The following is a 14,790-nucleotide window of genomic DNA, read 5'->3' as shown; positions in this document are numbered from 1 at the left end:
AAAAAGTAGGTACTACCACATGCCATGTTCTAGGGCTTTCACTGCCTGAATAGTGCTATAAGGCATAGACAATCAGGGAGAGCTCCAGGGAGGAGGACCAAAGGGCTGACAGTGGGGTCTCTCCTAGCCTGAGCTAATTGCTAAGAGGAGACAGAAGGACAAGTTGGAGAGAGTCCCTCTCCTTGGGGATACATAGAGGTGGAGAGGTGGGGTGGGTGAGGCTGCATGGGGAAAGCTTGCAATGATGATCTGGCTATACCTTTTCTTTCCCAGGTAGTGGCTTTGCAGGTCACCAGCAATGCCATTCTTGCAGTGGAATAGGCAAGTGGCTTCATGGATCTGACACCACTGTCCATGCACAGTCAGGGTGAGGCACTAATAACAATGAGCATGGCTCCTCACCATTATCACAGAGGGGCATGGAAATGAGCACTTTCTGTAACAGTAGTGCTGAAAGGTTACCTGGAGAGAAAAGCCTACTGTGGGGAACGGGTAAGAAGGGAAGGCTTTAAGCCTGACTTAAAACATTTAAAGCCTAGTGATCCCAATACTGAGACTACAAATCCTAACACTTGGCATATATCCAAAGGAAAGGAAATGAGTATGTCAAGACATCTGCTCTCCTTGGTGCACTATGGCACTATTCACATTAGTCAAGAAACAGAACTGACCTGTGTCCACCAATAGATGAATGAATAAGGAAAATCTGGGGCATATACACAGTGGAATATTATTCAGCCATAAAAGAATGGCATTTCCCACAATATTTATGCTTATGTATTTTATATATATACATATATATATATATACAGATATATATATATGTATGTATATGTATATGTATATGTATATGTATATGTATATGTATATGTATATATACACACACACATACATATGGTGTTCAGGTGGTAGTGACTATTTGGGAGATTCAAAACTCATCAAAGAGTTGAGAAAAAGTGACAGTTGAGTGTTCAGTAGTGAATGAAACATCATTATCATACCCTCCAATGGGACTATGGAAGAAGGGATGGCATAAAGAATGAAAGATCCAAAGGATGGGGAGGAGTGTTTTGGAATGCTGTCTCCTAGATATAAAGTGGTTGTATTCATGACCTTATAGTGGCTGTCATTATTTTCACAAGACCTGCATAATATCGGGCCTACTGTGGTGGTTTGAATCAGATGCCCTCATAAACTTATGTGTTCTGAATACTTGTTTCCTAGCTATGAGCAAGTTGGGAGGTGGAGCCTTGTTGAAGCAGATGTGTTTTTTTTGGGAGGGGATTAGGGGTGTTATATCCATTGTAGCCTTGTCAGAATTTTGTTCACTCTCCTGATGCTGTTTTTCACTTGCTGTGGCAAAGGTGATGTTCAGTCTCAGCTCATGTCATTTTTGTGCCCTGCCATCATGGAGCTTTCCCTTGAGATTGTAAGCCAAAATAAACAACTTTCCTCCCATCATCTGCTTTTGGTCAGGTGCTTTGTCCCAGCAACACAAAGGTAACTACAAAACCTCCCAACAGGTTGCCATAGATGATGGAGTAGGGAAAAAAAAAAAAAAGACATCAATATAAAAGAGGGAATTGCAGGAAAGAAGTGAAGATTCAGTGGAGGGGGGGGATTATATAAATTTTAATGATATTTTAATTTAAATTAATATTAACAAGTTAATATTTGTTAAAATAAATTTTATTAAATCAATAAAAGACAAATAGAATGAAATTATGTCATTTGTGTCAACATGGATGAACCTAAGAATATTATGGTAAGTGAAATAAGTCAGGCAAAGAAAGAAAACACCTTATGCTCTAACTCAGAGGTAGAAGAAGAAACACTATAGAGTGGAATTGTGGTTAGTGTTGGAATGGGAGGCGTGAAGAGATAGAGGTTAGTGTCTAGCCACACAATACTGTAGACAGTGGAAATAAATTCTGATATTCCATAGCACAGTGTAATGATGTAAATAGTTAACTTAGTTTCTAACAGAAACAATGATGAATGTCTGAGGTGATTAAATATGCTAATAACCCTGATCTGGTCATCATACATTGTGTACATGTATTAAAATATCCCACTGTACCCCAGAAATATGTACAATTATTTCATGTCAATTAAAAATAAAAACAAGCCTGGCGAGGTGGTGCATGCCTTTAATTCCAGCACTTGGGAGGCAGAGGTAGGAGGATCACTATGAGTTCGAGGCCACCCTGAAACTACATAGTGAATTCCAGGTCAGCCTGAGCTAGAGTGAGGCCCTACCTTTAAAAACTAAAAATAAAAAAATAAAATAAAAACAAAATTCAAGGCTCTTCAACATACGGGCCCTTCCTTTAACACTCAATTGGTAGAGGATCAGGCAGAGCCTACCCTGCCTGCCTTTTGCTTGCTGTATATGAGGAGCAGAGGCCTGGGTAGCCACGGGCACTGGCAGTTCACAGGGAAACTGAGGAAACTCCTGTGGAGGGCAAACACAAATAAAAGCAAATAAAATACTTATGCCAGGGGAAGCGGGACCAATTGTCTGGATTTATACATGAGCTATTGAAACATGTTGACAGAGACAAAGGGAAGATTACAGTGTGAAACACTAATGATGATGAAAAATGAGTCTAAAACGAATGAACATAGCGATGACTCGTAACAGATGCCCAGTAAGCAATGAATTAGGAAGTTAGAATGCCAGATCAGGCAAATTCCACAAAAGACACGAAGAACAGCTTCAAGAAGACAATAGGGGAAAGGTTGCAAAGAATTCAAGGAAAATAATGTGAATTGAGCATTTTCATTCCACTAAGCAAATTTTTCCAGGCACTAAAAGCTTAGGAGATTCTTTGCAAAAACATGTTTTGATGATGATATCTTAGAAAACATCCTTTTATCAAGAGATAAATGAAGACAGTCATGTGTCTCTGAAATGCATAGAGATAGTCTGAGAAGTGTGCCTGTGTGCAAACCTCAGAAAGTTTCCCTACACAGGTCTGAATGGGCCAGCCCAGGTTCACAATGTGCCCCTGAGATCACTATCAGCATAAGATGGCAGACTATTTTACAGTGAATTATTTTATAAGTAGGAGTCCACACTAAAATGATGATAAAAGCACAGCATAAAAAATATGTAAACCAAACTGGAATCAACCAAAGTGCCCATCATTTTTTTTTTTTTTTTTTTGGTTTTTCGAGGTAGGGTCTCACTCTGGTCCAGGCTGACCTGGAATTAACTCTGTAGTCTCAGGGTGGCCTTGAACTCAAGGCGATCCTCCTACCTCTGCCTCCCGAGTGCTGGGATTAAAGGCGTGCGCCACCACGCCCAGCTCCATCATTGAATAAATGGATAATGAAGATGTGGTACATTTACACAATGGAATTCTACTCAGCAGTAAGAAAAAATGATATAATGAAATCGTAGGAAAATGAACAGTTTTGGAACAGATCATACCCAGTGAACTCACACAAACACAACAAGACAAATGCTGCATGTTCTCCCTCATCTGTGATTCCTAACCTGGAACATCTTGAGTTGTAGACATACCTAGCAGGAATTCTGAAGGCCAGACAATAGGGATAGAAGGGCTTTGGGGGGGAGGTAATAAAAGGTTGGGGGGAAATAAGCAAAAAACTAAACCCAAAATGAACTGGTACCATAGAAACCTTTCTCCTGGATAGTAGATGAAAAGATATAACCCTCAAAAGGAGTATGGGGGGGGGGCAGGGATCGTCTGGTAAGAAGGGCCCTAGAGAGGTTGTGATGAAGGCAATCTTAAAACATTTGGCTCTAGCCAGTACCTCCCAGTAATATAAATTGGTTGCTACCTACATTTGTTGATAGGAGGGACCTATGAGGTTGCCAAAACAAAAAAGACTTCTGTCAAATACTTCATTACCCGCCTGAGGTAAAAGGTGAGTCCCTATTGCTGACAACACCACATGCTGCTGGCATAGAAGACCAAGTCATTTCCCAGATGGTTAGCATGCACAGTGCTGGAAAGCACTACATGAGCTGCTGGGGAAAAGTGGCCAACAATGTAGTGAGCAAGCAAGGGACACTGCTATTCAAAAGCAACCAGCCTGACAGGATATAAACACCTGTGTAATGGCGGCACTCAGCTTTGGTGGGTAACCAATGGCTTTCTCATTGGCTCGGAGATCTGTTCAGTGGGAAGGAACTCATAGCTGAAACTGGGAACCAGATCAGAATCCTAGGGAGACCAAGATTATGGTCTCTAATGACAAGCTCCCACTAGTCTTTGGTCAAAAAGGGACTACATCCATCAAAACATGCTTATCCCATTTAACCTATGCTGACCTCATTCTCCACTTGAGAATCTGTTTTTTATTTTTCAGAAGGCAGGAAGAACCAAAGAGATAATAAACCACTCCTCACACATCATCCAGGGCACAGGTGAAACCATAGAGGAACTGGTGAGATGAGCAAGAGTGCTGCTTCCATGATGTGACCTATAACCTGCTCCAACATGAAGGAGACAGACATTGAGGATACTAAACACATGCCAAAGTAGAAATCCAGGAGCTCCCGAGAGCTCAACACTGAAGTAGACTTAAAACACACCCACCACAGCTCAGGGAATTTTGTGGAAGGGGGGCAGAAAACTTGTAAGACTCATAGGTTGGCAGACCATATCCAGAGGCATCACCTGCTTCGCTCCACAATGACTGACTGCTGCTCTCACAACCCATAACTCACAACCCCATGGGGAATAAAAGCAATCTCACTGAAGAGGGACCTCAGCCGAATGGGGGCAGAGAGGAGGGAAATGATGGTTCCAACACATACAAAGTATATACTTAAAAGAGTAGTTTAAAGAAATATATATCACTGTATTGATTCCTTTGTTATGACATGTATATCTTACTTAAATGAGAAAAAGAATGACAGATTTTGTTTTATCTCCTCTAAGATGAAGTATATGGAGCAATGGTTGTGATACTGAACAGACTTGGAGACTAAGCTGCTTGGAAGACAGTTGAAGAACTAAAGATATCTAGTCTGGAAAGAACAAGATTCCACGAGGTTTTTACACTCTTCAAGGACAGTTGGGTTCCGAAGGCATCAGCCACATTCTACTACTTTCCATAAGGAGCCAAGAATTGATACTTCATGTCAGCCTATTGGGAGGAATGGACACTGAGGATTCAATCTGCCTGCAGCTCAAAGGTGTTGACCCAGTTCTTTTCACGCCCCGCTCCCTCGCACCTGTAAGTTATAATGTATGTCACAGGCAGCCATGCTTTATAGTTACTTTCTTGTTACAAAGACCCTGACAAAAGCAACTTAAGGAAGGGTAGGTTTACCTTGGCTTACAGTTTGAGTGTATAGTCAATCCTGGTGAGGAAGGTGTGGTGGCAGGACTGTGTCCACAGTTAGAAGCAGGGAGTGATGCTGGGCTTGACGTGTGCTTTTTCTCATTCAGTCTGAGAATACAGACAATGAGATGGTGCTGCCCACACTTAAGATAGGTCTTCCTATCTTTAACCTCACTAACCTAATCTAGAAACTAACTCACAGATATGCTGCCCAGAGGTTTGCTTCCATGGTGCTTCTAAATCCCATCAAGTTGACAATAAAGATTAACTATCACAAACTTACACTCAGTCCCTCAGCACATACCTTGAGCAATTTCGTCTTGCCTCTGAAGACAGGGCCGCTCCACCTTGTGCCCAGGCTGGGGCGCCTCTCTCTCGGGTTGCTTGCTGCTCCTCCCTTCATTGAACACATGTGGCAGGTTGGCTGTATGCACCTGTCGGAGTTGCTCATAGTCACTTAGAGCAGCTGTGAGGTCCCAGTTTTTGCCTGTGGATAGGAAATGACAAGAGATTACAATAGGAATACACAAGTAATGGTCTCATTGTGGATGAGAACCCTGACAAGGAAGGATGTCCATTAGCATGTTAACTCATGACCTTTCTACCAGTGTTCTTGGTTTTCAAAAGTATAACTGCGGGCTGGAGAGATGGCTTAGCGGTTAAATGTTTGCCTGTGAAGCCTAAGGACCCCGGTTTGAGGCTCGGTTCCCCAGGTCCCACGTTCGCCAGATGCACAAGGGGCACACGCGTCTGGAGTTCGTTTGCAGAGGCTGGAAGCCCTGCGCACCCATTCTCTCTCTCTCCCTCTATCTGTCTTTCTGTGTCTGTCACTCTCAAATAAATAAATACAAAATTAAAAAAAAAAGTATAACTGCAATGTCTGAAAGTAGAGTTTTACATGAATAAAATGGCCTCTGAAATACATGAGTTGTGTCTCCTCTAATAGCCTGTGGATTTATTAGCATACACACACACTCACTCACACATACACATACCTGTAAACATTATGTCCCTAATTACCATATTACCCTTTGAAAATCAAGTCATAGATCTTAAGCTCTGAAGGGAGTATTAAAGTGGCATGGCATAAGATGCTTAAATAGAGCTGGGAGGTACCCATCAGTCAAGGTTGATCTCTGAACTGAGCTGTCTGAACACACACAACACTCTTAGGGACAGGTTGACCTCAGAGACAGGTCAAACCACCACTCTAGAAGGAAGCTCACCAGACTTCCTAAGAGTTCCTGACCTTATTATGACCCCACCCATCTACAGCCCCTAAATTACCCAGAGGCTAAGAGTAAGCCTTTCTCCCAAATGATGGCCTCGCCAATTATTTCTGATCCAGTGGCATGAGGCACAACCTCTAAACAGTGTAAACTATCAAAACAGTCACCACCTTACAAAGCACAGTACACATTTTCATGGATGCTTGGGTCTGGTCCTGATAGTCTGAAATAAATGTAATATTTTTTTGCCCTTGACTGAATTGAATTCATCTCGTTCATGAAGAACAAATCACAGATGACAAAAAAGTAAAAAGAATCCTAAGGTTTCCTTAGATTTTGTTTCATTTCTCATTTACTTTTAGGCTTTGTATGGAAAAAGCAGAAGCTGCAAGAGTGCAAGATTGGGTCAGACCACTTCTCCTAGAGGTTTTAGGAATCAGTTATGCATCACATGCCTTTTAAAAACAGATAAAACATAAAAACGCTTAAAAGCTTAGTCTTGAACTGGGCATATGGCTCAGAGGTAGAGGGTCTGATTAGAATGCAGGAGGCCCTAAGTTTGATACCAAGAACTAGAATATTTAAAAAACAAAAGGAAAAAAAAAAAAACCCTTAGCTTTCTTTCTACAAAGCAAATCAGTCTTACCCTCACCTATTCACTCTGAGTTGCAGGTTGACTGTGGTGGTCAATTTGTAATGAAGGCTATGGCAGTAGTGCCTCTCCTTTACCTGATGGACCCAAGATCCTCAGTGGGTACCTGAAGCTATGTACAGTACCAAACTCCAGAAGCACCTATACATTTAATGCTTTTTCCATTTTAACTAAGCACTTATCACACACTATGGCTACAATGCTTGTGGTTTTTCAGGGTGGGGACAGCAAATCCTACTGCTTCACAATCACAGAGCTGAATTATTCTCACTGCCGATCTTAGTCCCCTAAGCATATAGTGTTTTTTTTTTTTTTTCAATTAAGTTGAGAATTTCTAGCACTTAAGTAGAACACTTTACAACTTCCTCTTGGCACATTGGGATTGCAGGCATCACTCTTCTGCTGCTTTGGGAGCCTCATTAAGTGAACTGAGGGCTCATCACAAGCCTTGTACATTGTCACATCAGACGTGATAATTGAGATAGCCAAGCAGGTAACAGGCAAGAAGCAGGTACAGCATGTCAATCTACGCAAAGGGTTCATGTTCCCAGTTGGTCCTTCTGTGTTGAAGGGAGAGGTTCATGTCCCTGTTGGACTTTGGTTGGAAAGTAGACCTGGCTGGATGACCTGCAGTTTGTTATGTGACTTAGGGCACTCAAGAACATAGGCTTTGGTTCCACCTCCTCACTAACTTTACAGTGGTAATTATATGACTGCATTACATGATGTCTCCTATTCCTTCTTTGTACAACTTGGTGAATAAAATCTATCTAATGAGAATCCTTAAGAAGTAAATAAGACACAGAGATGGTGTTCTTCAGTGTCTAGCATATGGGACGAACTTAACATATGATATTAATACACAGACAATTCCCATCTTATGAGGTGAGAAAAGCCAATTAAAATCATCTGAATTTTTCAGCAAAACAAAAGGTCTGACAAAATTTGGTGGAGCTGAGAGGTGGCAGTGTGGACGCTCCACTGACCCCACTACCTTTAGTAGTGACAGTGGGAGTGGGGATGGACAGGGGCAGTACCACCAAACTGATGGATAAACTATAGAATGCATACCATTTTACATGTGACTAATGGCCACCATGCAAGTAACTACCCTGCAACTGAAACCTGAAGTTTTCATCAGTATTTATCACCAGTATTATCATTCATTAAAGGTCTTTGCTCTAATTTCATCTATTTTCACCAAAATCTCTAGTGCAGTTTACAGTTGTAAATATTTGGGCTTTAAACTTCTAATTCACTTACATTTAAAAAATTTTTTTTGTTATTGTTGCTTATTTATTTGAGAAAAACAGAGAGGGATAGAAAGAGGCAAATAGAGAGAGGGAGAGAGAATGGGCATGCCAGGGCCTCCAGCCACTGCAAATGAACTTTAGACACATGCGCCCCTTGTGCATCTGGCTAACGTGGGTCCTGGGGAGTCGAGCCTCGAACTGGGGTCCTTAGGCTTCACAGGCAAGCACTTAACTGCTAAGCCATCTCTCCAGCCCCTAATTCACTTACATTTTTATTGTCTTAAAGGGGGCATATCTCAAGTTAAGCCATGAATGTTTTGGAGATATGATCTTCCAGTTAGAACCACAGTTATGGTAGAAAAGGGCAAAGAGATACAGGCACTCACAGGAGGAGGTGACATAGGATGTAGATATGCTGGGAGAATGTCAAATTACAAGGGGAAGAAAACCAGGCCACAGACAGCAGAGTGAGACTTACAGAATAAAAGAAAAATTAAGTAAAGTAGATAAAATGAAACAAATGTAAGAAGCAAAGGGTTAAAATGTTAGAAATATAATAAGACAATGGTTTCTTTTGGTAGACAGAAAATAAATGAAACAGAGGCCATACACATACCTGAAGCTCAGAATAAGAAATACAAAATAATAGAAAAGAGCAAAACAAGTTAAAAGCTTTAGTTACAAAAAAAATGGCCAAAATAAATTATTTGGTTCTATATGGTATCAATATCAACAACTATTTTTCTAAAATTACCATATTCTAAAGAGAAATGCTTAAGCAAAAAGGGAAGAAAACTAGGTTGGCAGCACACTTCTTGGAAATGACATTCAATGCTGGAGCATGACGGGAACACACCTACAAGATACTGAAAAAAGAAACAGGTATGAGCTAGAAGGGTTTTGTGCCTGCTGTGGTTTGAATATGGTCCCACCTCCTGAACTTGGGCAGAAATTCAATTCCCAAAGTCTTATGTCAATAGTATTAAGAAGATAGAAACATAATCTGACTATGGTATTTAAAGGTGAGGCCTCTCTAGGTGGATTATATTAAGTTATCAGAGTGTAGCCATCAAGATTGAATCCTGATGGATTAATAAGGAGAGAGAGAGGAAGGGAGGGAGGGAAGGAAGGAGGGGGGAGAGAGAGAGAGAGACAGAGGGAAAGAGAGAGAGAGAAAACAAACATATGCGTACAAACACACACACACAGACACACACACACAAACACACACACACATATACACCTACACACACCTTCTATAGATCAGCCTAAGGAAACCCTTGCATGAACATAAACATGCTGTTTGAACTTCTATCTTGTACAAGTGTTCATTAAATACATTGTATTTCTCTATAAATAGCCTACTTCAGATACTATGTTATAATCATATAAAGCTAAATAATACAACACCCACCAAGGCCTATCCTTTTTCTTCAGGTATAAAGACTACACACATATACTTTTAAACATATATGAGATCAGAAAACATTGCTGTAAAGGACATTTGTTGTGAAAACTATTACAGGATGAACTCCAGTCAATCAACAGATGAATGGGAGTTTGGCAAAGGGATAGGTAGGAAGCAGTAAATGTTTTTAGCTGCACCTCTAGAAAAAGCAAAGGTCCAAGGGGAAAAAGCAATGACAAATATTCTGTCATTGCAAAATGATGCAATCAATAAACTTATGAAATAGAAAGAAGTCATTTTCAGTTGCTTTGCTATAATACAAGAGAATAACAAGATTTTTTTTCATGTGTAGCTGTGTGGTGTGCTTATGTTTATGTGTGGGCACAAATTGTTCATAGGCATGGAGGCTAGAAGTTGATATTGGGTGTCTTCCTTGATCACTCTCCACTTTATTTACTGAGGAAGGGTCTCTCACTTGAATCCAGAGCTCAGTGATTTGGCTAATCTAGCTAGGCAGTTTATCCCAGACATCACCTATCTTCATCTCCTAGCGCTGGGATTACTGCTGGAATACCATGCCCACCCAACATTTATACAGTTTTTGGGGATCAAAACTCCAGTCCTCATGTCTGTGCAATAAGCAATTTATCCATTGATAAATCTACCCAGCTCAATAATGCCTATTTAACAGTATAAAGGAAAGCTCTGAAAGTAGAAAGATATTTTCTACTAATTAAATAGCAAAGCAGAACAGAGAGAGAAAGAAGGAGGATGGAAGAAGAGGAGGAAGGGAGGGGAGGTAGGAGAGGGCTCACTTTTATTGAGGCATGTCATAGAAAAATTAACTGTCTAAATAAAACTGGAATGAAACAATACATAAAGAAAAATGACTTTTTTTTGGCGAAATATCTCTTTAAATTGTAGTCACACTGCTATTGAGGCAGCATAGAGGAAGAAAAGCAGTAGTTACTGGGCATATGGAATGTGATGAAGAATGCTGATGGAGAAGACCTGAATGGAGACACTAAATCTGCTTGACAGAAATTTAGCAGGTGGAATTTGAGTCCCTCTAACTACAGTTGAATGAGAAGTAATGAGGAGTTGGGGTAACTTCTAGCCCTTTGCCTGGGTTTTCCTCATTATCATCTTCTCCTGTTCTGAGTGATTGACAACCACAACTTTAAGTTCTGGTATGAGGAATGTGGGAAATTTAAACAGGGAAGATAACAGAAATTTATATTGTAAAACATGGATGCTAAAGACAGGAATGAGATGGCAAGATAGCTGGTGGCTTCTAAGATATAAAGGAAGACTTTTTAAAAAGCTCATCAGAATCAGGATACCTTTATATATAAAATATTTTCATATTTCTTTTTCCTTATGAGGAGATTTAGTACTTTTACATATTTATTTATTTGACAGAGAAAGAGGGAAAGAAGGAGGGAAGAAGAGAAGGAGGGAGGGAAGGAGGGAAACAGAGAAAGAGAGAGAGAGAGAGAGTGAGAGAGAGAGAGAGAGTGCACCAGGGCTTCCAGCCACTGCAAAGGAACTCTAGACACTTGCGCCTCCTTGTGCATCTGGCTAACATGGGTCCTGGGGAATCGAACCTGGGTTCTTTGGCTTTGCGGGCAAATGCTTCAACTGCTAAGCCATCCCTCCAGCCCTAAAGGAAGATTTTAAAAAAGAAACCATTAGAGGGCTGGAGAGATGGGTGAAGGTTAAGGCACTTGCCTGCTAAGCCTATGGGCCCTTGTTCGACTCTCCAGGTCCCACATAAACCAGACATACAAGGTGACACAAGTGCACAAGGTTGCACACACACATGATGGTGCACATGGTCTGGAGTTCAAATGCAGAGGCTGGAGACCCTGACATGCAAATTCTCTCTCTCTTACTCTTCCTCTTGCTCTCACTCTCTCTCATAATATACATATATGTATATATATATACATATATATATATATATCAAAAAGTAACCACTAGATAGTAACTATAACTTTTGTAAATATAAGAAATATTTTAAACAAAATAAAAATATAAAAGGTAAGAAAGCATAATGAGTAACATTAAAATATTCACATATAAAAGTAGGAATTATGACACAGCAAAGACCAATCATATCTGTCATTCATAGTGACACACTGAAGAAGGCTTAGACAGCTGTTTAACTGTTGCTATATACAGAAGTTACACTTGAACCAAGCCTGCTGGTGAAGACCTGTAGTCCCAGCTGTTTTTCAGTTGTGGTGGCAGGATTACAAATTAAAGACTATTTAGGCTGAAGAGTGAATTCAGGCCAGCCTGGGAAATTTTCTGAGGCTCTATCTCAAAATAAAGTAAAAAAAAAAAAAATAACAGGAGATCTGAAGCTTGCCTAGCATGACTGAGTCCCTAGGTTCAATCCCCAGTACTACATTAAACAAACGAGGGGCTGAAGAGATGGCTTAGTGGTTACAGTTCTTGCCTGAGAAGCCTAAGGACCTATGTTCAACTTTCTAGGTCTCATGTAAATAGGATGCACAAGGTGATGCAAATGTACAAGGTCACACACGTGCACAAGGTCCTGCAAGTGTCTTGAGTTCGATTGCAGTGGTGGGAGGCCCTGAAGCACCAATTCTAATTCTCTCTCCCTGTCTGTCATAAAAAAAATTGCAAAAAAGAAAAAAATCTATAGAGCAAAGCTATTTCTAAAGGAAGCATAAAAGAGATAGTTGATGGTTTGTCGGGTTTATGAAGACAAAACTATACTTAGGATGTTCTTATAGCAAATAGCATAGAATTCAGATACCAAAGCTTAAATAAGATGATTGTAATAAAGATGTATTCTGTTTTTTTAAGATTTTTTAATTTATTTATTAGAGACAGAGAGAGGAAGGGAGGGAAGGAGGGAGGGGAAAGAGAGAGGGAGAGAGAGAGAGAGAGAGAGAGAGAGAGAGAGAGAGAGAGAGAGAGAGAGAGAGAAATAATAAAAGTGGGGCTAGAAGGACCAAGGGGCACAAGGGACAAAAAGGGGGCAGTATTTTCAATGCCTTTTCTGGGTTTTAATTATCTGATTTAACTACTTACCTAAGATAGTGAGGAAATAAGCATTTAGCAGGGATTTTAAAATAATCACTTGGTATTTTAAATATAATAGAATGGGAATGATTTTATACTATGAAGTTTGTCATATTTCCAGAAATGGAAGAACTTAGCCCATTTATTTTTGCAATCAACAATTCTGAATTGTGTGGCAATTACATATAAACAGCAATAGCTTGAACCAATTGAAATAATTCTCTAGCTTATAGTGATAGTTAATTATAATTAGCATATTTCCATAGAGATATAGAGAAAGAAATTAGTCCAACAGCTGTCTAAACTGATTTTCTAGTAGGTCATAGGCTATTACATGCTTGTCCATTTTGAATGCAAATGATAATACTAATGTTTTGCTAAGAACACTAAAATATTAGAATTATTTCCTATTCCATTGCCTGCTCTAGTGGATGGTGTGCTCAGCATATGTCAATGGATTAGGTGCACATTACCCCTCTGGACAGTTCTTGTCAAGGCATCTATGACATCCATGTAGACACATCCAAGACCATTTCTGTACTTCTGACCTCTACCAACATTCTGAGTCACATTTCTTGCTAGCATTCCTTGTGTATAAGCCTTCTCCCTTCCTTTATAGTGCCTTATTCTTTAGTTTTAGATGCTGTCATTCTCAGTGCTCAGGTCTGGACCAAAGCCTGTGGGAAGCTGTTTGAAAGCAGTCTTTATTCTCACTCAAGCATTGTTTCCCCCACTCCTACTAACTTGAATGCTGACATAGTATATTGACCTGTGGAAGCTTTCCTGCAAATAAACATGAGGTAACATGCATGAAGAAAAGACCAACAGCAAAGGATGGCTGGGAAAAAGGCTTGTGTAAGAGTCTGGATGAATTATTGCCAAACCCCCATTTATTTCATGTATATATTGCAAGACATGGTGGTGCACACCCTGCAATCAAGACTTAGAAGTTGGGGCAGGAGGATAAAAAGTTTGAGGCCAGCCTCAGCATCATAGTAAGTTCCATGCCAGTCTCAAGTTTTTCAGTAACACCCTGTGGCAAAAATAAAAATGGCTGGAGTGATGGCTTAGCAGTTAAGGCACTTGCCTACAAAGCCTAAGAACCCATATTTGACTCTCCAGGTCCCACGTAAGCCAGATGCACAAACTGACACAAGTATGCAAGGTCATACATGCCTACAAGTTGGCACACATGCCTGAGGTTTGATTGCAGTGGCTGGAGGCCCTGGCGTGCCAGTTCTTTCTTTCTCTCTCTTCCTCTCCCTCTCATTCTTGCTCTTTCAAATAAAAAGACCAGTCTAATAGGCTTGCCTCAAAAGCAAAATAAAATCAAAACAATGTTTTACATACAGCATGAAAGCAGAAAGGAAGCTAAGTTGGGGGAAGGCACATGGGAAGAGAGGAAAGGGAAACAAAAATGTTTGCATAATACAATCTCATTCTTTGTATTCTAATTAAAATAAATTAAAAATGTGTTAATATGTGCAGGCATGCATAGACATATCTACATAGAAATATATATATAATTACATATCATATATATGTATAAATATCTCTATTATATATATTCGTAAAATTACATGAATTGTAAGGAATACACTGTTATAAATTGTACATGTAGACTTCCGGTTAAGATGGCAGATTAGGAACCACACCAAAGCAGCCTAGGGGAGAAAAAGCCAAAGAACACCCAGCAAAAATCACACTTTTACTAAACAGTGAGGTGTATGAGAAATTAAAATGGTAGCAGAGAAGTAGGAGAGATCCAGGGCATCCAGAGCCCACACAGGCAGGCCTAAGAGAATCTGGGAGTGGCAGTTCCGGCTCCAGCTCCAGCAATGGCGGCTTCGGCTCAGGTAACAGCTGCTC

The 14,790-nt window shown here is 40.2% G+C and overlaps 1 protein-coding gene across 5 annotated transcripts in view; it reads right to left on the bottom strand.

The window, feature by feature from the left end:
* The window catches only part of Otud7a (OTU deubiquitinase 7A), a 302,377-nt gene that overhangs the window by 49,393 nt on the left and 238,194 nt on the right, over positions 1–14,790 (bottom strand). For all 5 annotated transcript variants that reach the window (XM_045145985.1, XM_045145981.1, XM_045145984.1 and 2 more), the window contains one exon: positions 5,627–5,809. In XM_045145985.1, the coding sequence (XP_045001920.1) occupies positions 5,627–5,809 (183 nt within the window). The remainder of the gene's footprint in view (positions 1–5,626; positions 5,810–14,790) is intronic.

Source organism: Jaculus jaculus, chromosome 3 (genome assembly GCF_020740685.1).
Source record: "Jaculus jaculus isolate mJacJac1 chromosome 3, mJacJac1.mat.Y.cur, whole genome shotgun sequence".
Taxonomy (NCBI): domain Eukaryota; kingdom Metazoa; phylum Chordata; class Mammalia; order Rodentia; family Dipodidae; genus Jaculus; species Jaculus jaculus.
Note: the sequence above shows the minus strand (reverse complement) of the source record. Positions and strands in the feature narration are given on the sequence as shown.